The 24834-nt window shown below is 47.3% G+C and overlaps 1 protein-coding gene across 3 annotated transcripts in view; it reads right to left on the bottom strand.

Moving 5' to 3' along the window:
- The window catches only part of ENOX2 (ecto-NOX disulfide-thiol exchanger 2), a 363942-nt gene that overhangs the window by 194561 nt on the left and 144547 nt on the right, over nucleotides 1-24834 (bottom strand). For all 3 annotated transcript variants that reach the window (XM_030209544.1, XM_030209543.1, XM_030209545.1), the window contains one exon: nucleotides 6219-6431. In XM_030209544.1, coding sequence (XP_030065404.1) covers nucleotides 6219-6431 — 213 coding nt within the window. The remainder of the gene's footprint in view (nucleotides 1-6218; nucleotides 6432-24834) is intronic.

The following is a 24834-nucleotide window of genomic DNA, read 5'->3' as shown; positions in this document are numbered from 1 at the left end:
GCTGACAATAACTTACCTTATGGCTACTTTACATCAGACAACTTATGCACACAGACCACAGTTAAATAGCACAAACTTGTAAAAGGTTTTTTTTGTTGTTGTTAAAGAGTTCAAAGGAGGGAGGAATACTGTAATTCTTGTTGATTCCCTTAAGATGGGAAAGTGAATGATACATACCTGTAGCAGGTGTTCTCCGAGGACAGCAGGCTGATTGTTCTCACGACTGGGTTGACGTCCACGGCAGCCCCCACCAACCGGAACAAAACTTTGCGGGCGGTCCCGCACGCAGGGCACACCCACCGCGCATGCGCGGCCGTCTTCCCGCCCGTGCGTGACCGTTCCCGCTCAGTTGAATGACAAGCAAAAATGATCAAACGCAACTCCAAAGGGGAGGAGGGAGGGTAGGTGAGAACAATCAGCCTGCTGTCCTCGGAGAACACCTGCTACAGGTATGTATCATTCACTTTCTCCGAGGACAAGCAGGCTGCTTGTTCTCACGACTGGGGTATCCCTAGCTCTCAGGCTCACTCAAAACAAGAACTCAGGTCAATTGAACCTCGCAACGGCAAGGGCATAACAGAAATTGACCTACGAAGAACAACTAACTGAGAGTGCAGCCTGACCAGAATAAATTCGGGTCCTGGAGGGTGGAGTTGGATTTACACCCCAAACAGATTCTGCAGCACCGACTGCCCGAACCGACTGTCGCGTCGGGTATCCTGCTGGAGGAGTAATGTGATGTGAATGTGTGGACAGATGACCACGTCGCAGCCTTGCAAATCTCTTCAATAGTGGCTGACTTCAAGTGAGCCACCGACGCTGCCATGGCTCTGACACTATGAGCCGTGACATGACCCTCTAGAGTCAGCCCAGCCTGGGCATAAGTGAAGGAAATGCAATCTGCTAGCCAATTGGAGATGGTGCGTTTCCCGACAGCGACCCCTATCCTGTTAGGGTCGAAAGAAACAAACAATTGGGCAGACTGTCTGTGGGGCTGTGTCCGCTCCAAGTAGAAGGCCAATGCTCTCTTGCAGTCCAATGTGTGCAACTGACGTTCAGCAGGGCGGGTATGCGGTCTGGGAAAGAATGTTGGCAAGACAATTGACTGGTTAAGATGGAACTCCGACACCACCTTCGGCAGGAACTTTGGGTGGGTGCGGAGCACTACTCTGTTGTGATGAAATTTGGTATACGGAGCATGAGCTACCAGGGCTTGAAGCTCACTGACCCTACGAGCTGAAGTAACTGCCACCAAGAAAATGACCTTCCAGGTCAAGTACTTCAGATGGCAGGTATTCAGTGGCTCAAAAGGAGGTTTCATCAGCTGGGTGAGGACGACATTGAGATCCCATGACACTGCAGGAGGCTTGATAGGGGGCTTTGACAAAATCAAGCCTCTCATGAATCGAACGACTAAAGGCTCTCCAGAGATGGCTTTACCTTCCACACGACAATGGTAAGCACTAATCGCACTAAGGTGATTCCTTACTGAGTTGGTCTTGAGGCCAGACTCTGATAAGTGCAGAAGGTATTCAAGCAGGTTCTGTGCAGGACAAGAACGAGGTTCTAGGGCCTTGCTCTCACACCAAACGACAAACCTCCTCCACTTGAAAAAGTAACTTTTTTTAGTGGAATCCTTCCTAGAGGCAAGCAAGACACGAGAGACACCCTCAGACAGACCCAACGCAGTGAAGTCTACGCCCTCAACATCCAGGCCGTGAGAGCCAGAGACTGAAGGTTGGGGTGCAGCAACGTTCCGTCATTCTGCGAAATGAGAGTCGGAAAACACTCCAATCTCCACGGTTCTTCGGAGGACAACTCCAGAAGAAGAGGGAACCAGATCTGATGGGGCCAAAAGGGCGCGATCAGAATCATGGTGCCGCGGTCTTGCTTGAGCTTCAGTAAGGTCTTCCCCACCAAAGGTATGGGAGAATAAACATACAGGAGGCCGGTCCCCCAATGAAGGAGAAAGGCATCCGACGCTAGCCTGCCGTGTGTCTGAAGTCTGGAACAGAACAGAGGCAGCTTGTGGTTGGTCCGAGAGGCGAAAAGGTCCACCGAGGGGGTGCCCCACTCTCGGAAGATCTTGCGTACCACTCTGGAATGGAGCGACCACTCGTGCGGTTGCATGACTCTGCTCAGTCTGTCGGCCAGACTGTTGTTTACGCCTGCCAGGTATGTGGCTTGGAGGAGCATGCCGAACTGGCAAGCCCAACGCCACATCCCGACGGCTTCCTGACACAGGGGGCAAGATCCGGTGCCCCCCTGCTTGTTGATGTAATACATTGCAACCTGATTGTCTGTCCGGATTTGGATAATTTGACAGGACAGCCGATCTCTGAAAGCCTTCAGTGCGTTCCAGATCGCTCGGAGCTCCAGGAGGTTGATCTGAAGATCCTTTTCCTGGAGGGACCACAGTCCCTGGGTGTGAAGCCCATCGACATGAGCTCCCCACCCCAGGCGAGATGCATCCGTCGTTAGCACTTTCGTGGGCTGTGGGATTTGGAATGGACATCCCAGAGTCAAATTGGTCCGAATGGTCCACCAGTGCAGTGCGGCAACTGGTGGAGAGACGGATGACATCTTCTAGATTCCCGGTGGCTTGAAACCACTGGGAAGCTAGGGTCCATTGAGCAGATCTCATGTGAAGACGAGCCATGGGAGTCACATGAACTGTGGAGGCCATATGACCTAGAAGTCTCAACATCTGCCGAGCTGTGATCTGCTGAGACGCTCTGGTCTGGGAAGCCAGGGACAGGAGGTTGTTGGCCCTCGCTTTGGGAAGGAAGGCCTGAGCCGTCTGAGTATTCAGCAGAGCTCCTATGAATTCCAGAGACTGGGCTGGCTGGAGATGGGACTTTGGGTAATTTATCACAAACCCCAGCAGCTCCAGGAGGTGAATAGTGCACTGCATGGACCGGAGAGCTCCTGCCTCCGAGGTGTTCTTGACCAGCCAATCGTCGAGATATGGGAACACGTGCACTCCCAGCTTGCGTAGATACGCTGCTACCACCACGAGGCACTTTGTAAACACCCGTGGGGCAGAGGCGAGCCCAAAGGGCAGCACACAATACTGAAAGTGCCGTGTGCCCAGGCGGAATCTGAGATACTGTCTGTGAGCTGGCAGTATCGGGATGTGAGTGTATGCGTCCTTTAAATCCAGGGAACATAGCCAATCGTTTTTCTGAATCACTGGCAGAAGGGTGCCCAAGGAAAGCATCCTGAACTTTTCTTTGACCAGGAATTTGTTCAGGCCTCTCAGGTCTAGGATGGGGTTCGGTCCCGAGGGCCCTGGGTAGAGGGAGTGACCGGGGCCGATTGCCCACGCGGCCTCTCACCCCTGCCTTCACCGGAGGACCGGCGGGCCGACGGGACCTGTGCTCCTGGGGTCGATGCCATCGGTGCCGATTTCGTGGACATCGATACCGGTACCGAAGAACCGGCCATCGATACCGATGCCGTCGAAGTCGACGTCGAGGGGCCGGCGCAAGTTCCAAAAAGACGGTCCCGAAGAACTTGCCTCACTACTTGTGTCCGTTTCCGGAGACCGAGACACAAAGTACATGTCTTGGTATCGTGCTCCGGCCCGAGGCACTGGAGGCACCAAGCGTGAGTGTCGGTCTGCGAGATATGCCGGCCGCACCGACCACACTTTTTAAATCCACTCGGGACCTTTGAGGACATCGACGGAAAAATCACGTCGGCGAAATCAAAGTCGTCGATGGTGGCGGTAAAAATCACACCTCGAAAATAAATCGACCGTGCGGCCACAAGGCCGCAACGCGACGCCCCCGCTAAGAGACGAGGGAAAAATCAAGTTCAGCGTTTTTTTTTTTTTTTTTTAAAGAAACTAAAGAGAAACGCGAACAACGAAAAAATAAGAAGATTCGCGCGAAAACGCGATCCGGTTTCCGGGGCTGACAGAGAGAGAGACGAACACGGCTCTCTCCAGCGCGGAAAAGAAAAGACTGAGCGGGAACGGTCACGCACGGGCGGGAAGACGGCCGCGCATGCGCGGTGGGCGTGCCCTGCGTGCGGGACCGCCCGCGAAGTTTTGTTCCGGTTGGTGGGGGCTGCCGTGGACGTCAACCCAGTCGTGAGAACAAGCAGCCTGCTTGTCCTCAGAGAAGTTTGTCATTCGGTAATGTAAAATCTTTTTTGAATTTTTTTTTAGCAAAACTAATATCTATTCTATACTGGAAACGCTTTGGCAGATGCAGATTTTCAAGGCTCAATTTCCTTACCTACTACAGTAATGGAGAGATAAACTGTGTCCTATGAAAAGAGGACTACATCTCAATGTTTGCAATGTGGTAAAACCAGGACTAGCTCAAACTTGTTCTCCTTGCCATGGAGGTATATGATCAACCTTATCCCCTGATTATTTGCATTTCAATACAGTTTTTGACTTACAACTTGGAACACTATTCTTTCCTAGAAAAAAAAATATTTAATTTGGCTACACCCTTAGCCTGCTTCTTCTCTCACCCACTACAGACCATCACCTCTTGCTCTCAAACTTTCTATTAAAAATGCTCATTTCTGGTGCTTTATTCGTAGCCTGGAGGTATTGGTAGGTCTTATTCGTATCTCCTTCTCATTTAGCATATATACATTTAAATCCTTAAGTTGCATAACTCTGGTTCCTAATTTGTACCCCTCATCTCTACTGATTCTTAAATCTCTACAGTAGGGGATTAGAAAATGATTCTGCACCTTTTAAGGAAGGAAAGATACCATAAATGACACCTTGTAAGTATAAATGAAAAGTTGGAGTGTATTGTGTTGTGAGTGGAACATGCAGATTTAGTTAACAGAGGAAAAACAATCTACATACCCCTAGACCAACGGTCCAGATATCCTAAATAAGCCACTAAGGAGAGTATGAGATCAAAGAAATTAAAATACTGCTTATTGAAAGCCTTAGCATTTCATTCAACAAGCTGTCATATTTCTCCCTAAAATTACACATATTGGTTTTTCCAAATGCTAAAGAGAGAGGTGATTAAACTTCTGTTCCGTGTGCTGTTACTTGCTGTAAACCCATTTGCTATAAAGCCTGTGGTTTTGAGTTTGTACTGGACTTGTTTCAGGGTTCAGGCTCCTGTGAGGTGAATGCTGGTTGCAGTTTGTTCTTGCAAGATGAAGCCACCCATTCTGGAAAAGGACTTTTCTCCTTGTCCAGTGAAAGAAGTATAACAGCTGTTCTGCCACTAACTGAAGAAATCAGTAACTGATAAAGGGTTTGGAACCCACCCACCAATAAAAGTTACAGTTGAATATCATAGGAATTATGGTGTGCACATTGTACCATTTTGGTAGCCCCCTGCTTTACACTGAAAACCTTCTCTGTATTTCTCTAGACAGAATACAACAGATGGGGACTTTGCAATTATTTGTACGGCGGCGAACCCTTGTTATTGTTGGTTATATCATTTCACCATGCCCTATACCATTCTATTGACTCTTACTACTTATCAGTGTTTGGCAACCCTGAAGCCATCAATATTACTAACCCCAGATACTTATTTGGTGCTATTTGGTACCCAGTGATGTGTTATTCATTTCTTATTTATGGGGCTCCTAGTGGTACCAATTTCTATGTGCTATTCAGCAAGAAACGCTTTGTTTTCATAATATAATTTGACAAAGGGCTCTAGAAAATTAAAATATCGCAATTTTCATTATTTTCTTATTCCCTGGGGCTTCTGCACACAAACTGTAGGCCTCCACACTTATTTCCATTAGCTTTTAGCTGTCACACTTCTGATGTCTCCACCAGCAATAAGATGTCACATTTTTCCCACTCTCTTGGGATTGTTAATGCTTGCTGCAGATGCTACATGCAAAATGACATACTTTCCCTTCAACTTTTTTTTTTACAATATCACATTACAGAACACTAAAAACCACCACCCCAGAACAGATACATATGGGTCCCTGCTGGTTGGCCTGTTCTCCTTAGAGTCAAATCTGTTTACCATAGGAACAAAAGTCTCTTTAGGACTTACTAGAGATGAAACTCAAACCATGCTTGAAACCCTGTTTCAGTCGCTAATATTTCTCAACAAAGAGGTGCTGCTCACACTGCAAAAGAATACCAGCAGAAATTACTAGTATTACCCAAAACTAAGGTGCTACTCACATTGCATTATAACAACTCCTGTAAAAAAAAAAAAAAAATCACTAAAGTTGCCCAGCAGAGAGGTGCTACTCACACTGCAGTAAAATTCCTGACAATGAAACCATGTAGCTTTCCTTAGCAACTTCCATTGCCTTCTCATGTGCTGCTTTCTCATTCACAAGCCTACGGATGTGGCTGTTCGCAGACTGAATCATAGAATAGAAGTGGTTGGCAGTTCGGCGGTTCACTTCTCCTCTCTCTATCCATGCCAGCAAGGTCTGAATAGCCTCCCGAAACTTAGAATCATCTGAATTGCACAAAAGAAATGTTGTAGCTGGTGAGATCTTCAACAATGTACAGCTATTACCTTGGTGTATTATTACTGTATCGATACACAGAAGTATTACGATGTACCTAGGCTAACAAGGCACTAGGGTGCGTGAGGAGAAATTTGATCTTACCTGCTAATTTTCTATCCTTTAATCCCACCAGATGTGGTTGTGTCCATCAACCAGCCAATGGATACAGAGAAAAAAATCCTGTGTGCTTCGCCCTATACAGGAAATGTGCAGCACGAGTTCATCAGTATTTTGAATGACAAAACAGATTATAACAACTTATTCTTCTAATGAACTGTACACATCTTAACTCCAAGAAAACCCCACAAGGGGAAAAGGAGAGTAAGAAGGAAAATACTTGGATTCCTCTCCAAGTATTTCCTAGCAACATTTTCTCTCTTGCAGCCATTTTCTTGTATGCTGAGAGGAAGATTAGGCCTACCTTAAACAGGTACCCCTGGTTTGAAACCCATGTAGCCTGATGAGTCTACTACCTGTAAGGAGAAACATCTGATATGCCAGAGAGGGAATCTGGACAGGTCTGGTGGGACTAAAGGAAATAAAATTAGCAGATATCTAATTTTTCCTTCCTTAGCATCCCCACGACCAGCCTAAAATCTTTGGGACATAGCAAAGCAGGCCTAAATGTCGGTGAACTCCTCAACTCCTCTCTGAGCCAGTGTTCAAATGCAGCTTCCGACTCTCTGCCGCATCTAAACCACAGTGGTGTCGCGAATGCCTTTAAAGAGCTCTACAATATTGCTAGAACACTTCTCGCAAAGTGAGTTCTCACAGTTTAGGAAAGATGCTTACTGTGACACAGAAAGACTAACCAGTTTCTTTGTCCAACAAGCAAACAGTGGAGGAGTGGCATAGTGGTTAGGGTGGTGGACCTTGGTCCTGGGGAACTGAGGAACTGAGTTCGATTCCCGGCACAGGCAGCTCCTTGTGACTCTGGGCAAGTCACTTAACCCTCCATTGCCCCATGTAAGCCGCATTGAGCCTGCCATGAGTGGGAAAGCGTGGGGTACAAATGTAACAAAAAAAAAAAAACAGTTAGCTAGAAGCAGTTTGTTCTACTCTACTTCCAGAAGGAGGACAATAAACTCTAGGACCCGCAAATAACAGAAATTTCTAAGAACCTCAAGAGCTCTCAAGCAAGTATACCAAATCTTAATTCTATCCGATACTCTTTTCTAAATAGGGATGAGAGAGACACTATTAAGGAGGAGCTTCCAAATGAGAACAAACTATGGGAGTTAGTAAGAAAGCTCTTAATGAACCAAGCGCAAGCTGTTTACAAAGACCATCTTGAAGGAAGACCCAATATGGTCAATGTAGAGCCAGAAGGCAATAAGGTGCTAATTGATGGGCAGGAACAACTTTTTTTTTTCAAATTCTCATATACAATACAAAGGATTAGTACTTTCAGAATGAAGCCAGAAACAGGCCAAACCAAGAAAGCTTAGCTCTCAAGGCAGTTACTCAAAAGAAGACATAAGATGGAATGGAGAGCGAACCATTACCACAGGATCCCAAAGTGCCTTTTCTGCGAAAGTTGCTTGGACAGTCAAGAGATTGAAAAAAATTCAGGGACCAAGAACACCTTGACTAACATGGAGGTTAGGTGTGCCTTGGAAGACCCACTGTGTCCAAGTACCCAATCCAGACTAGGGAACGGAGGAAGACCATATAGAAACTTCCTGCAGCAAGAGAAAAAAAAAGGGAGATAAGGGCTCAACATGATTTACGCCCAAGAAGATAGACCTTTTGTCAGTGAGGTATCCAGAATACCAAATATGGGAATATCTGTTGCTATCCCTTATACGGAATATGTGTCCAAACCTACAAAATTGCTTCTCCTCCATCGAAGGAGAAACCCTAAAATCTGCTATTGAAGGCAATATCTCAACAGAAGACCTCAGAATTTTTATAAAGGAGGAAGTCCTATGTGGAGAACTTCCACTGCACTAGAATGGACCATCTGCTGAGATAGTCCGCCAGAAAAAGGAGTATTACTGCAAGCAGCACTTATGAAAGAATTTCTAAGCACCATTCATCCTACAAGGAAAAACCAGAGCCTCTCAGATCACCATCATGCCTTCCGCCATGCTAAACTCACTCCTATCTCTTTGACTTGAAGGAAAGGAAGTAGAGTTAGCAGAAATTTCTGAGTGCAGATGGTTGAAGGAAAAGGAGGCTTTGGTTGAAATACACTCCTCCTGAGTAGTCTGATCAGGAAGGAAACCCCCCAGCTGAAGAGGCTGTCAATCATAAACCACACTCTGATTTGGAGGAATCCAGCTTACCCCCTCAGAAGTGCTAGCCAAGTTTTACTCCACACACAGCTCATGGGCAACAGCCTAAGCTAGGAGATTTTCCTAGCTTCATTATTAATTGGGTGCTAAAATTCCAAAGATCATACCTGCCCAGCTGGCACCTGCCTACCAAGGTTAACCTGCGATTCCTTCTCTGTAGAGATGCCTGTAAGGGTCACTTTAGGGCATAAGGCCAATAACCATATCTAAGACTAAAGGTGTATGGTTGGGAAGCTCCCAAATCTGCTAGGTCTTGAGATGGATCAAACTAGTTTCTGAGCAGATAACACAGCAATAGTAAAGAAAAAGTCCCGGGGCTGACTGAGGCGCCTCTCTCATAGAGCACTGCTTGAAAAAGAAAACGAAGCCCGCTATCTTTTTAGCAAGACCAAAGAAAAGCGTTCTAGGAAAGGTTGCCCAACTAAAAACCTTGCTGGCAGTGAAAACATCTACCCCAAAACTAGAAAGTTAATTCATGCAGCCAGTCACACAAGAACAATAAAAACAAATATCTGAGAACTCTTCTGGCCACATGACTGTTACTGTCAATGACAAAGTTACATTCTGGTATAAAATTAAGAGAAACTCAAATTACATCTCTGAGATGAAGAATTAGAACAATATGCTCTATATTTTTGGCCCTAAAGGCAAAAAGAACATTATTTAACCTTTACTCAAGCTAAAGAAGCATAACCATCGCCTCTTGATCCAGACGATTATAACGAAAATTTGCAATTATGCCACTCAGGCAGGCACAAGATATTGAAGGAAATTAAGGAACTGATGCAACTATCTGCTCCTGTTGTGAAAAGAACCACAGGATATCATCTAGTACGTTGAAGAGATGCCCAAGAAAGAAATCCTGCAAAATTTCTCTTATAATGATTCAAAGAGCACTGACAAGCTATGAATTAGCACAATGAAAGGAACCAGGAAGAACTGGTTATAAACTATTTCTTTATGATCAATAATCCTGTATAGAGGAACTATTTATTTATTACATTTGTATCCCACATTTTCCCACCTATTTGTAGGCTCAATGTGGCTTACATAGTACCGGAGTGGCGTTTGCAGACTCCGGTGTGAACAAATACAAAGTGATGTTGCGGTAAGATAAAGTTCATGTGGCACAGCCATATTAGGGTATCGTATAACGGAAGAGTTGTGTTATGTCCATTACGTACTTTAGTTTTGTTGTGTTGCAGATATCAGGCATTTATGTTGGATCGGCAAGGTATGCCTTTTTAAACAGGTTAGTTTTTAGTGTTTTCCGGAAGTTTAGGTGATCGTACGTAGTTTTCAAGGCTTTTGATAATGCGTTCCACAGTTGTATGCTAATGTAGGAAAAACTGGATGCGTAGGTTGATTTGTATTTGAGTCCTTTGCAGCTTGGGTAGTGCAGATTTAGGTACGTTCATGTTGATTCGGATGTGTTTCTAGTTGGTAGGTCGATCAAGTCTGTCATGTATCCCAGGGCTTCACCACAGGGAGCCAGTGTAGTTTTTTGCGGAGGGGTTTTGCGCTTTCAAATCACGTTTTTCCAAAGATAAGCCTAGCTGCCGTGTTTTGAGCGGTCTGAAGTTTCTTTAAGGTTTGTTCTTTACATCCCGCACAGATTCGATTGCAGTAGTCTACATGACTTAGTACCATTGATTGTACCAGGTTGCGAAATGTTTCCCTCGGGAAGAAATGCTTCAGGCGTATGAGCTTCCACATTGAGTAGAACATTTTCTTTGTCGTGGATGTCACTTGGCTCTCTAGTGTTAAGTAGCGGTCCATTGTAACGCCGAGGATTTTCAGGCTGTCTGAGATAGGGAGGGTGTAATCTGGGGTGTTGATGATTGTGGGGTTGTCAACGCTGTGTTGGGTCAAGAGGATGCGACAGTGTGTTTTTTCTTTGTTGAGTTTTAGTTGAAATGCATTAAGCTCAAGAGTCCATGATATTCAAGCTGTTCTTGATTTCGTTGGTAATTTCTGTCAGGTTACATTTATAAGGAATGTATATTGTGACGTCGTCTGCATAGATGAAAGGGTTAAAGCCTTGGTTGGATAAGGACTTGGCTAGAGGGGTCATCATTAGGTTGAAGAGGATCGGTGATAGCGGTGATCCTTGTGGTACTCCACAGTCTGCTTACCACGGTGATGATATGTTTGAGTTTGATTTTACTTGATTTGTTCCTGTGGTTAGGAAACCCTTGATCCAGCTAAGTATGTTTCCACCGATCCCGAACTTATCTAGTAATCTTATTAATATAGTATGATTTACCATGTCGAATTGGAGGAGGAGGAGGATGTTTTTGCCTATTGCTATTTCCTGCTTGAATTTGGCTAGAAGAGTGAGTAGTACTGTTTCTGTGCTGTGGAGGGGGCGAAAACCTGATTGTGATTCGTGTAATATTGAGAATTTGTTTATATAATCTGTAAGTTGTTTGGCTACCATTCTTTCCATCAGTTTGACTAACAACAGGATGGATGCTACTGGACGGTAGTTAGTGATTTTGTTTTTTTCTTGGTGTCTTTTGGTATTGGGTTGAGTAGGATGTTGCCGTTTTCCTTAGGGAAGAGACCTTGCTGAAGCATGTAGTTTAGGTGGGATGGGATGTCTGCTATGAAGCGGTCAAGGGCGGATTTCATTAGGTAGTTGGGACAGGTATCTAGCTTGCAGTGAGTGTTGGAGAACCTGCTGATCGCCTGTGTAACTGTATCGACGGTCAGGAGGGCGAAGTTTAACCAGGTTTGGTCAGCCAGGTATTCTCCAGTAGTTGGGTCGAACACATTAAGGAAGTTTTCGATGTCAGTGTTGTCATGAGGTAGCGTGTTGCGTAGGTTTACAATTTTTTCATTGAAATACTTAGCAAGTTTATCTGCAGATGGAATGTCTGTATTCGTTGTAGTGACCAAGTTGGTGTCTAGGAGTTTGTTCAAAAGTTAGTATAATTTCTTCATGTCTTTGTAATCTGTCCCTATTTTAGTTTTATAGTATGATCTTTTGGTCTGTCTTATTGCATATTTGTATTTTCTTTGTGATTGTTTCCATGTGTTGAGTGTGTGTTCATCTTTTGATTTTTTTCATGCTCGTTCGAGTTTCCTGGATTGTGTTTTTAGCTTTTTCAGTTCATCGTTGAACCATGGTATCGAGTTACGCTTTCGTGAGGTTCTTGTTCGCAAGGGTGCTATTTCATCTAGCATGCATTTGCATCTTTTATCCCATTCCATGAGGAAGTATATGGAGTCTGTTCATTCATTGTTATATATCAGTTGTCAGAATGTTTTCGTGTCTACTCTTGTGGTGTAGGATGTGTGTTCTTGTATTTGGTGTAATCCCTTCTTCCGTCAGTGTAGGAATAAGTTAAGTTTGTAGTGATCAGTCCAGGATGTTTCAGTCCATTTAATATCTGTTATTATTAAGTTCTGGTCTGTTGAAAGTTTGTGTGAGATGAGATCAAGTGTGTGCCCTTTGATGTGGGTTGCTTGCATTTGTGGCCATAAGTGGAGGAATTCCTTACATTCCCATGTGTTGATTGAGTTTGGGTCTTCTAAGTGAAGGTTGATGTCTCCTAGTACTAGTACATTGGAGTTGGTTACACATGTGTTTGAAATGAAGTCCATGAAGTTAGTTTGGCCTTCATTCCAATTACCTGAAGATCTGTAAAACAAGACACAATTCAGATGATCACGTAGGGTTTTGTTGTGGATTCTGATTGAGGCAATTTCAAGTTGAGGTGTCATGGACTCGGCCATGGTTTCGGTGGTAAAGTGCGATCGATAGATTAGTGCTATGCCTCTGCCTCTCTTTTCCTTTCTGGCCCAATGTGTGTGATTTTGTATCCTGGAGAGCATAGGTCTAGGATAGTAACATAGTAGATGATGATGACGGCAGAAAAAGACCTGCACAGTCCATCCAGTCTGCCCAACAAGAAACAAGATAACTCATATGTGCTACTTTTTGTGTATACCCTACTTTGATTTGTACCTGTGCTCTTCAGGGCACAGACTGTATAAGTCTACCCAACACTATCCCCACCTCCCAACCACCAGCCCTGCCTCCCGCCACCGGCTCTGGCACAGACCGTATAAGTCTGCCCAGCACTATCCCTGCCTCCCACCACTGGCTCTGGCACAGACCGTATAAGTCTGCCCAGCACTATCCACGCCTCCCAACCTCTCTGCGACACTGGAGATTAGAGGCAGAGAAGAGATTCCTCTAACGGCTGAATATGAGCCCGTGCCCACGGCACCACTTCCATTGTCGCTGTCATTTGACCCCAGAACCTGGCCCTGCCCTGACTGAGAAGACGAACCAGTGTTGACATCTGTGCTCAGTGAGGAAGTTCCTCTCCCATGCTGTGTTGAACAGAATGCCCAGATACTCCAGGGTCTGCGATGGAGTTAGTCTGCTCTTCTCAAAAATTGATCACTCAACCCAATGCCTGAAGAAGACAGATAACCTTTGTCCATTGCTGCCATGCTGTCCGAATAGGACAACGCACAAATGAGCCAATTGTTGAGATACGGGTGAATTCTGATTCCCCAGCACCGAAGGAAGGACACTATCACCACCATAAACTTAGTAAACATTCTTGGAGCTGTGGCAAGACTGAAGGGCAAAGCCCTGAACTAGAAGCGATAGCTCAGCACTGCAAAATGTAGGAGCCTCTGATGCAGCGGTCATATGGGTATATGTAAGTACATCTCCTTGAGATCAAGGGTGATGAGAAATTCTCCCGCTTGAACTGAGGCTATGACTGCTCTTAGTGTCTCCATGCAAAAGCAGGACACTCAGAGGCAGCAGTTTAGACCATTGAGATCTAAGAATGGATGGATGAAAGGAGCCTTCCCTTCTTTGGGACAACGAAGTAGTTGGAGTATCTGCCTTGCCCGTTTGGTATGGGGAACTGGAACTATGGTCCGGAGTGCCAGCAAGGTATCCACAGTGACCTGAATCTTGATCACTTTGGTTCCTTTTCGACAAGCAGACTGCAAGAAGAGAGGAGTGACTGGGTGGGAGAACTCCAACTTGTAATCTTTTGTAAGAATATCCAGTACCCACTGGTCTGACGTGATTTTAGCCCACTCCTCCCAAAACTCCTGAAGATGTCCTCCCATCGGAGGAAGAATGGACCAGCTTTGCATCATTGTGAAGATCTGGAGATACTGGGTGCTCTAGCTGACAGAGGAGAACTTTTTGACCCTATGAAAGGAAAATTGGCATGCCTGAAAGAAGAATTCTGACCATATTGCAGACAACCAGGCTGGTACCGTCTGCTGTCTTGAAACAGAGATCAAGAGCCCCCTGAAGACAGATGACCAGGGGCTTTTGGCTTTTCTTCCAGCAACCACTGTAGCTTAGCTTTCCCCAGTTCTTTCACCAAATTATTGAGATCATCTCCAAACAGCCACTTGCCCTGAAAGGGCAGTTTAACTAGATGTGACTTTGATACTGCATCCGCTGTCCAGTACTGCAACGGTGAAAGACACACTGCGGGCTGTAACTTGTCATAAACAGATCTGCCAAGTAGGCCAACCCAGCTTCCAGCTGGGCGTTATAGCACCTGTTTTGTGTTGCTGATTGGTCTTACCACTGTCACTTGAAGGCCCAAAGAGGCCACTTCAAAGGCTGGTTTCAGCAAGCCTTCTACTTTCCTATCACATAGGCCTTTTAGGGCAATGCCCCCTTGCACCACCAAGGTGGTCTTCTTTGTCACTGCTGTAACCAGGGAATTCACCCTGGGAAGCTGTAATTTATTTTTCTCTTCTGGTACTAGCAGGTAGAAAAAAGCCATGGCTCTTCCCACTCTCAGCCCCGTGTCCAGCGAGACCCATCTAACTATATAAATGAGATGGGATTATAAGGTCCTTTTGGTCGTGGATCCAGGTTTCAGTGATGAAGAGTAGGTCAAGGTCTTCTGCCATGATCCAATCTGTTAGTATTGCTGTTTTGTTTACAGTAGATCTGGCGTTGATGTAGCCCACTTGGATTGCTTGGAATGGGTCTTCTGCGTTTGGTGTTGTGTGGACTTTTATTAGTTGCCGTTTCTTTGTTGAGGTGAGTTTGTTTGGACCCTTCTTTGCATTTTGTGGTGGCTGTCCGCATGATGGTGTTCTTCCTTTGTTTAAGTTGTTGCCAGTTTGATGAGATGTGGTGTATCTAATCAATCTTTGATGATTGTATAGTATGTGTATACTGTTACTTTCTGCTAGAGGGGTGGTTTGTGTTAAGTGGATCAGTGTTAAGTAGATTATTAGTAGTAGTTTGAAGGTATTCATTTTGGTTTCCAATCACTGTGGACTACTAATAAGACCATGTTCTGATGACTGGATGCTTGGTAGGATTTTTGTTTTTTGGTGCGAGGTCTGGTGTTCTGGTCTTGTGTGATATTTCAGCTTGCCTTTCAGCTGTTAAGATCAGTACTGGATCAAGTTTCAGTGATAAGTTAATGAGCAGAGGAGATGCAAGGGAGGAGAGTAGCTGAGTCAGGGTCCTCCTTTAATCTGTCTCTTAGCAACTAATTGCTTCCCACCCTCCTTGCCCAGGGATCTTCAGAGCACTTTCAAGGTAATTAGCAGGGAAGTGTCACATATGCAACACTGAGAACTCAGGTCTGAAGATTTCAAATTCAGAGCTCCTTTCAGGTAATTAGCAGGGAGGTGTTATACAAGCGACACAAAGAACTCAAGTTGGGAGATTCCTTCTCACTCTGATATCCTGCTTCAGAGTTTCTGATCAGTTCTGCAATAGTCACTTTAAGCTACTTTCATTTCTAATCTTTCTTACGCTTGCTTAAAATGTTAAAATGTTCACAGATTTGCCTACACAGAAACAGTTTCTCTTTCTGACATCTCTGGCTGTCTTTGATTACTGACAGGTCAGTCCAGAGGGGAGGGGTTGCTCTTGATCAGGTAGAGGTACTTGAAGGACAATACTACTACTACTTAGCATTTCTATAGCGCTGCCAGGGTTACGCAGCGCTGTACAAGTTTAAACATGGGGAAGGACAGTCCCTGCTCAAGAGAGCTTACAATCTAAAGGTAACAAACTATGTAGTCAGTGTAGGTATCATGAATGGGGAAGGTGGTTAGGCGCCAAAAGCAAGGGAGAAGAGATGGGCTTTGAGTAAGGACTTGAAGATGGGCAGGGAGGGCGCATGGCGTATGGGCTCGGGAAGTCTGTTCCAGGCATAAGGTGATGCGAGGCAGAAGGGGCGGAGTCTGGAGTTAGCGGTGGTGGAGAAGGGTACAGATAGGAGTGATTTGTTCTGAGAGCGGAGGTTACGGGTGGGAACATACGGGGAGAGGAGGGTAGAGAGGTAAAGGGGGGCTGCAGATTGAGTGCACTTGAAGGTCAGTAGGAGAAGCTTGAACTGTATACGGTAGCGGATCGGGAGCCAGTGAAGCGACTTGAGGAGAGGGGTGATATGAGAGTATCGGTTCACGCGATAGATAAGGCGTGCGGCGGAATAGGAGGTACTTGACTTAATTGCTCTCAACTATGAGAGTGGAGTCCCAGACGACTATCCTCAGACTTTACAATATTAAAAAATCCATCCACATAAACGCTACAGAGATTAGTCTGGAAAATGTACTTATATAGACAGTCAAGCCTCATAGCATCGGGCCAACTTGCTACTGCCATAAAATTAGATAACTTAAAAGAGAGTAAATTAGGGAAGACTGGGCAAAATGCTGAGCATGAAACAAAGTATGGTAGAGAAAAAATATTTGGGGGCTACAGAAGGGCAGCAATCCCATCTTAAGATTAGACATTCCCTGTAAGGTGCAATACATCAAAAATCACAGAAAAGACTGGAGGTGATCTATAGTGCCTGTCTGTATATATAAACAGCTTGTTATACCATCTAAAAAACATGCAGAAACCATGCACGATAAACCGGAGGCCTTAATACTAACTGCTGTACTAAGCTTTGTTCTATCAACTCCAGGAATACTGGAGGAGTATCAGTGCCATAAGCACAGCCTATGTGGGAAGATTCCTCAGAAGCTTAAAAAGGTCTTACCATTCTTTAAAAATTAAAAGACCCAGTAAGGCAGATTTCCATATAGAAGAGTAGAAAGGAAAGGGAGGGGAATGGTATTTGATATTCTGCCATTTTGTGGTTACAATCAAAGAGGCTTATATATTATGTACAGATACTTATTTTTGTAATTAGGGCAATGGAGGGTTAAGTGACTTGCCCAGATTCACAAGAAGCTGCAATAAGAATATAACCCAGTTCCCCTGGTTCTCAGCCTAACACAAGGCTACTTCTCCAACAAAGGAATCAAATGAGTCTCTCATATTGAGCCATCACCCCCCCCCCCCCCCCCCCCAAAGCATACAAGGCTTCTCCCACCAGAAACTCTCTTCTATTATTTATTTTTTAAATACAGATAAGGAAGCCTATCTGATTGGCAGAACACCAGTAAGCTCAATTGAGACTCCAATTATTGCAGTACATGGAAGGGCACCCTTTCATAAAACCTTCTGACTGTGACATAAGGTATGAGAAAAAAAAATATTTGCACCCAGAGCTTCCAGAGTATAAGTTAAAAAAAAACAAAACTCCTAAGGTTCCCAGGATATAATCCAAGTCTTTTCATAATTGCAAGGAGTTCCTGACTCACAAAGGATTCTGTCTACCAATCTGATGCATTGGCTGGCACTAGCCATAAGCTGAGAATGGAGCTACTAGTGAAAGTGGGAGAAGGAGTTACAGCTCCTGCGCAATTTACTTGAGCCACAGGCTTGAAGAAGCACCATGAAAAAAAAAAAAGCCTATTTAACCAGTAACTGATATAAATGGGACTCCTGGAGTCTTCAGGACTCAGAGAGAACCTAGAATCACCAATGTTTCTTACTTGTGGAGATAACAGTCAGTGATACTGTAGTTGGCGCAAGCCAGCAGGGTCTCATTTACAAATGCTGTCCAAGAATTCTCAGACAAAAGCAATATGCTGATATGGCAGCACGCTGTTTTGGCCTAAGTGCCTAAATCAAACAGTTCTTCCAGTGAGAAACCTGAAATCCCAGCTCCCTAGAGACTGGCCATAACAGAAAGACCATGCCCCCCATACTTCTGGTGCGAAAGCATGAAGACTTACCTCTGTATGCAGAAATAGCAGGCTACTACTGATCAATTCTATAGCGCTACTAGACATACGCAGCGCTGTACACAATATATACAGGTACTTTCTCTGTCCCTAGGGGGCTCACAATCTAAGTTTTTTGTACCTGGGGCAATGGAAGGATAAGTGACTTGCTTAAGGTCACAAGGAGCTGCAGTGGGAATCGAACCCAGGTTGCCAGGATCAAAGCCTGCTGCACTAACCATTCAGCTACTCTTCTACTCCAGGCATGAAAAGATTCTGCCAAGTTAAAAAGTCTTTTGTTTGAGTAGAAAAACTCTTAAATAAGGATTAGGGGAAAAAAAAGGGAAGCCATAGGGGCAAAAAGAAAAAGGTGAACTACTCAAAAACCTCTGAGTGATATCCATGTTTCATCACCAAAATTGCTCTTCTCCATAAATGGTCAGATCACTATAGAGGCTTTTCTCTGCTGGCATAACGTTCTGCTCAGGGAAACAAAACGAAGACAGGAGAAGTGGGGGATGGGATTAGAACAGCTCAGAATCCCAACTCCAGGCAAATATAGCTTCTCAAATTTTGTTTTATGGGAGTTCAGGCCTTAAAAGCCACCCCAAGATCAATTGAAGCTCCATTCTCCAAATGGCTTAGGAGCTATTACATTGACCAGTTCAGGAGATACATGGTTTGTTACTTATCCCCATCCGCTGGAGACAGAGAAATACTGATGAACGCTGTACCCCTATAGGGTATAGCCCCAGCACTTTTTTTCCCCTCTGTCTCCATCTGCTGGTCAATGGACACAACCATATGTTTTGTTCTGGTAAGGATGCCGAGGAATGGATCTATTTCATAAAGGCAGCTTATGCGCCTTTATACAATTATCACAGAGAAAATAGGAATACACTCTTACACATGATGCGAGGTAAATGTAATAAGGTAAAATTATGTATAATCATACCTGATAATTTTCTTTCCATTAATCATAGCTGATCAATCCATAGACTGGTGGGTTGTGTCCATCTACCAGCAGGTGGAGATAGAGAGCAAACTTTTGCCTCCCTATATGTGGTCATGTGCTGCCGGAAACTCCTCAGTATGTCGATATCAAAGCTCCATCCGCAGGACTCAGCACTTAGAGAATTACACCCACGAAGGGACACTCTGCCCAGCTCACCACCGCCGAAACGGGGGAGGGGAATTAACCCAGCTCATCCCCACACAAGTGGGGGAGGGGAATCCGTCCAGCTCATACCCGCGGAGCGGGGGAGGGACACCACACCCGCCGATGCGGGGGGATCTGGCTTATCCTGCAACCGCAACCGCGGGAGGAGCTGACTGACCCTAACACCGCCGAAGCGGGAGGGGTACAAAGCTGCCCTACAGCCGCACGAAGCGGGAGGGAGTGCCGGCAGAATTTATGTCTCAATCCAGCCCCGTAAAACGGAGGGGAGAGGAATGCAGCAGCTCACTGTAACACAAACTCGTCTCAACTCTTGAAGAATCCAAGTGAAAGAAGAACTTGAACACGAAGTCCTCCTGAAGTAACTGAAGGCTAAACTTGAACCTAAAATTCAACCAGAATATAAACAGTACAGATATCTGGGAGGGGCTATGGATTGATCAGCTATGATTAATGGAAAGAAAATTATCAGGTATGATTATACATAATTTTACCTTCCATATCATCAAGCTGATCAATCCATAGACTGGTGGGATGTACCGAAGCAGTACTCACCCAGGGCGGGACATAGAAATCCCTGACCTCAACACTGAAGCTCCAAACCGGGCCTCCGCCCGTGCAGCCACAGTCAAACGGTAATGCTTGGAGAATGTATGAGCCGAAGCCCCGTTGCCGCCTTGCATATCTCTTCCAAGGAGACGGATCCGGCCTCTGCCATCGAGGCCGCCTGAGCTCTCGTGGAGTGAGCCTTCAGCTGGATAGGCGGCACCTTCCCCGCGGCCACATAAGCCGCTGCAATGGCTTCCTTGACCCATCTTGCCACTGTAGGCTTAGCAGCCTGCAGACCCTTACGAGGACCTGCAAACAGGACAAACAGATGATCCGATTTCCGGAAATCATTGGTCACTTCCAAGTATCTGATGATGACTCGTCTCACATCCAGATATTCAAGAGCGGAGTACTCCTCTGGGTAGTCCTCCCTACGAAAGGAAGGGAGACAGAGCTGCTGATTCACATGGAAGCGAGAAACAATCTTGGGCAGGAAGGAAGGCACTGTGCGAATAGTCACTCCTGCCTCAGTGAACTGCAGAAAAGGCTCTCGACATGAGAGCGCCTGGAGCTCGGAAACTCTTCTGGCTGAAGTGATAGCCACCAAAAAGACTGCTTTCAACGTCAGGTCTTTCAGAGATGCCCTCGACAAGGGTTCAAAAGGCGGCTTCTGCAATGCTCTTAGCACCAGGTTGAGATTCCACGCAGGCACCACTGAGTGCAGAGGAGGGCGCAGGTGATTAACTCCCTTGAGAAAGCGCACCACATCTGGCTGCGAAGCCAGGGAAGCACCCTTCAGGCGGCCCCTGAAGCAAGCCAGAGCCGCTACCTGAACTTTCATGGAACTGAGCGACAGGCCTATGTCCAGACCTTCTTGCAGGAACGCCAACACTGAAGAAATTGGAGCAGTGAAGGGAGAAAGTGAGCCTGCTTCACACCATGCTGCAAAGATACGCCAAACCCTGGCGTAAGCAGTAGAAGTAGAGCGCTTCCTCGCTCTCAGCATAGTGGCGATGACCTTGTCTGAGAAGCCCTTCTTCCTCAGACGCTGCCGCTCAATAGCCAGGCCGTAAGACCAAAGGGAGAGGGATCCTCCATCACCACGGGACCCTGACGTAACAGGCCCTGCTCCACTGACAGCCGCAGAGGATCGTCGACTGAGAGCCTGATCAAGTCCGCATACCAGGGACGTCTGGGCCAATCCGGACCCACCAGGATTACCCTGCCGGGATGCTTTGCCACCCGGTCTAGCACCCTGCCCAACATGGGCCAGGGCGGGAACACATAGAGGAGCTCTTGTGTCGGCCACTGTTGGAGAAGAGCATCTACTCCCAGGGATCGAGGGTCCCGTCCTCTGCTGAAGAAGCGCGGCACTTGGCAATTGGCCGATGACGCCATCAGATCTAGGCTCGGCTGGCCCCAGCGCTTCGTGATGTCCAAGAACGCCTGAGCAGATAGTTGCCACTCTCCGGGCTCCAAGGTATGGCGACTGAGAAAGTCCGCCTTGACATTCATGACTCCGGCAATGTGGGCCGCTGAAAGCTGCTCCAGGTTCGCTTCCGCCCACTGGCAAAGACTCATAGCCTCCTTGGCTAGAGGGGCGCTCTTGGTACCTCCCTGGAGGTTGATATAGGCCACAGCCGTGGCATTGTCCGACAGGACCCGTACAGGCTACAACACCAGTACCGGGATGAACTCCAATAACACCAACCGAATGGCTCTGAGTTCCAGGAGGTTGATAGACCACTTGCCTCTGCAGGAGACTAGAGCCCCTGCGCTGTCCTTCCCAAGCAGTGGGCTCCCCAGCCCATCAAAGAGGCGTCTGTCGTGACGACAATCCACTCCGGGGTCACCAGAGGCAATCCTGCAGACAACTTGTCTGTCTGCGTCCACCAGCTCAGCGCCTTGCGCACTGCTGGGTCCACGGGAAGGCGCACAGCATAATCCTCCGACATCGGAGTCCAGCGCAGCAGCAGAGATAGCTGTAGTGGTCTCATATGAGCCCTGGCCCAGGGCACTACTTCCATCGTGGCCGTCATAGAGCCCAACAGCTGCACGTAGTCCCAAGCCCGAATAGGAGAGGCTACTAGGAACTAGTCCACCTGAGCCTGAAGCTTGACAATCCGATTGTCTGGCAGGAACACTCTGCCCACTTGGGTGTCGAATCGAACTCTCAGATACTCCAGGGACTGAGTCGGGCGCAGCTGGCTCTTCTTCCAGTTGATGATCCATCCCAGGGAGCTCACCAGAGCAACTACCCGGTCCATAGCTTTGCCGCACTCTGCATAAGAGGGGGCTCGGATCAACCAGTCGTCCAGATAAGGATGGACTTGTACTCCTTCCTTTAGCAGGAAGGCCGCTATGACCCCCATTACTTTGGAAAAGGTCCGCGGAGCAGTAGCCAACCCGAAAGGGAGGGCTCTGAACTGGAAGTGTCGTCTCAGGACTGTAAAACGCAGAAAGCGTTGGAGAGGAGGCCAGATGGGAATATGCAGGTACGCTTCCTTGATGTCCAAGGAAGCCAAGAACTCTCTTGCCTTCACTGCCGCTATAACAGAGCGGAGAGTCTCCATGCGAAAGTGCCTCACTTTCCAGGCCCGATTGACCCCTTTGAGGTCGAGGATAGGCCGGACAGAACCTCCTTTCTTTGGAACCACAAAGTAAATGGAGTAACGTCCCTTGCCAAGCTGATTTTTTGGCACCGGAACGACCGCACCCAGGCGGATCAGGTTGTCCAAGGTCTGCTGCACTGCCACAGCTTGACCGGAGACTTGCAGGGAGAGAGTACAAACCCGTCTCTTAAGGGTTGGCAGAACTCTAGCTTGTAGCCGTCTCTGATGACTTCCAGCACCCACGCGTCTGAAGTTATAGTGGTCCACTCGCCCAGAAACGAGGACAGCCGTCCTCCAATCTGCACTGGGGCGTGGACCAAGGCCCCGTCATTGGGTACGAGACCCTGGGGGAGGACCGGAGGGAGCACCTCCGGGACGGCGGTCTCTGCGAAAGGAATGCTGCTTGGGGGAGAAATTCCTCTTGAAGGAAGAGGGGGCAGAGGAACCTGACTTGCCCGGGCGGTACTGACGGGCTTCCTGCAACCGTCCTCTGGAGGTACCGGGACGAGTACTAGCCCGAGCCCTGACCTCTGGTAATTTCTTGCCCTTAGACGTGCCGAGATCGGTCACGATTTTGTCCAGCTCGACCTCAAAGAGCAGCTTGCCTTTAAAAGGCAACCTAGCCAGGCGGGATTTAGAGGCGTGGTCATCAGACCAATGTTTCAGCCAAAGCCACCGCCGCGCAGAGATTGTCTGAGCCATGCCTTTCGCTGAGGCCCTCAAGACATCATACAGCAAGTCTGCCAAATAGGCTAAGCCCGTTCCAGGGCCGGCCAATCAGCCCTCAAGGAATGATCCGAGGGGGAAGCCCGCTGCACCATAGTCAGGCACGCCCTGGCCACATAGGAGCCGCAAACTGAGGCCTGCAAACTTAAAGCAGCCGCCTCAAAGGACGACCTTAAGGCCGCCTCCAATCTTCTGTCTTGGGCGTCCTTTAGGGCCGTGCCACCTTCCACCGGCAACGCCGTTTTCTTAGTCACCGCAGTGATTAAAGAATCCACGGTAGGCCACAGATAGGCCTCATGTTCACTCACAGCCAAAGGATAGAGGCGGGACATAGCCCTAGCCACTTTAAGGCTCGCTTCTGGGACATCCCATTGAGCCGAAATTAGGGTGTGCATGGCATCATGCACGTGGAAGGTTCTAGGCGGGCGCTTCGTCCCCAGCATAATGGCAGAGCCAACAGGGGCTGAGGGAGAGACGTCCTCCGGAGAGGAAATCTTCAAAGTGTCCATGGCCTGTAACAACAGGTTGGGCAAATCCTCTGGGCTAGAAAGCCGCGCTGCAGAGGGGTCATCCGCTCCATCCGAGCGGGGATCCGTCTCCTCCAAGGAATCCGCAAAGGACCGTTGGGAGATCTCAGACACGCTGCCCTCATCTACATCGGAGGAGACAAATTCCTCCAAAGCCTGGGAATCAACCCGAGGGCGTTTACCTCTGGGAACCTCAACCTCTTTACCAGACGAGGGAGCAGGGGCAGCGTTTTGCATGAGGAAAGCCTGATGCAGCAGCAAAACAAACTCGGGGGAGAAACCCCCCAGACTGTGCACTTCCGCAGCCTGGGCAACAGCCCTAGACGCACCCTCAACCGGCGCTCGCAAGAGCGGGGGAGAGACATGCTGCGCATCCAAAATGGCGTCCGGCGCGACACTCCGCGAAGGAGCCGCGCGGGAAGAACGGCGCTTAACTTTAGCCGCTTTTGTGCCGTCGCCCAAATTAAGGGCGTTCATGGCATTAATGTCTCCAACCTCAAGGGCGGCCCAAGAAGAAGCCGTCCGAGCCGCGTGGCCGGCCAAGATGGCGGAGGCGAGGAGCGGGGGATGGGCGTTTATGGCGGGAAAAACCGCCACGCCGGAGGAAGGACCGGGACATTCATCGGTCACGAAACTGTCACCCAACAAGGGCGAATCAGGCTGTAAGACCCCCGCATCCCCTCTAGAAGCGCTCAAGCGATCCGGGGAGCGACCCTTTGCGCCCTCGCCCTCCGATGCCATATGCCACGAGGAGAAGAATCGGGGAACCCCCTGCCCGCTATAAAAAGGTAAAAATTACCTGCTGTCCGCTCCGAGCTGTAACGAACTGGTGTCCCAGTGAGTAGCTGCAATGAACGTTTAAATAAACGTCGAAATAAACGCCTTTAAGGACGTTTAAAATTTTTTTTTTTTTTTTTAACGGAGCCAGCGGGAGGGGGGAGAAAAGGAGGGACCTGGCACCACCAGGTTTGCACTTGCTCAAAAGAGCCCTCAACCCCAGGCACTCAACAAAACCTAAAAATTAGGCTTGGAGGCCTAGCCAGAGCTGCTGCTGTGTGTGACCACCACCTGCTGAGATAGAGAACATACTGAGGAGTTTCCGGCAGCACATGACCACATATAGGGAGGCAAAAGTCTGCTCTCTATCTCCACCTGCTGGTAGATGGACACAACCCACCAGTCTATGATGATATGGAAAAGAGAAATGTAAAATAAAAAATAAAATAGAAACAAATGATTCCAAGTTTGTGCATTTATAACAATTATTATTATACTAGTAAAAAAGGCCCATTTCTGACACAAATGAAACGGGCACTAGCAAGGTTTTCCTCGGAGTGTGTATGTTTGAGAGAGTGTATGTGCGAGTGTGTCTGTGA

The sequence above is a fragment of the Microcaecilia unicolor genome, chromosome 7, assembly GCF_901765095.1.
Source record: "Microcaecilia unicolor chromosome 7, aMicUni1.1, whole genome shotgun sequence".
Lineage (NCBI taxonomy): Eukaryota > Metazoa > Chordata > Amphibia > Gymnophiona > Siphonopidae > Microcaecilia > Microcaecilia unicolor.
This window is presented reverse-complemented; position numbering and strand designations above follow the sequence as displayed.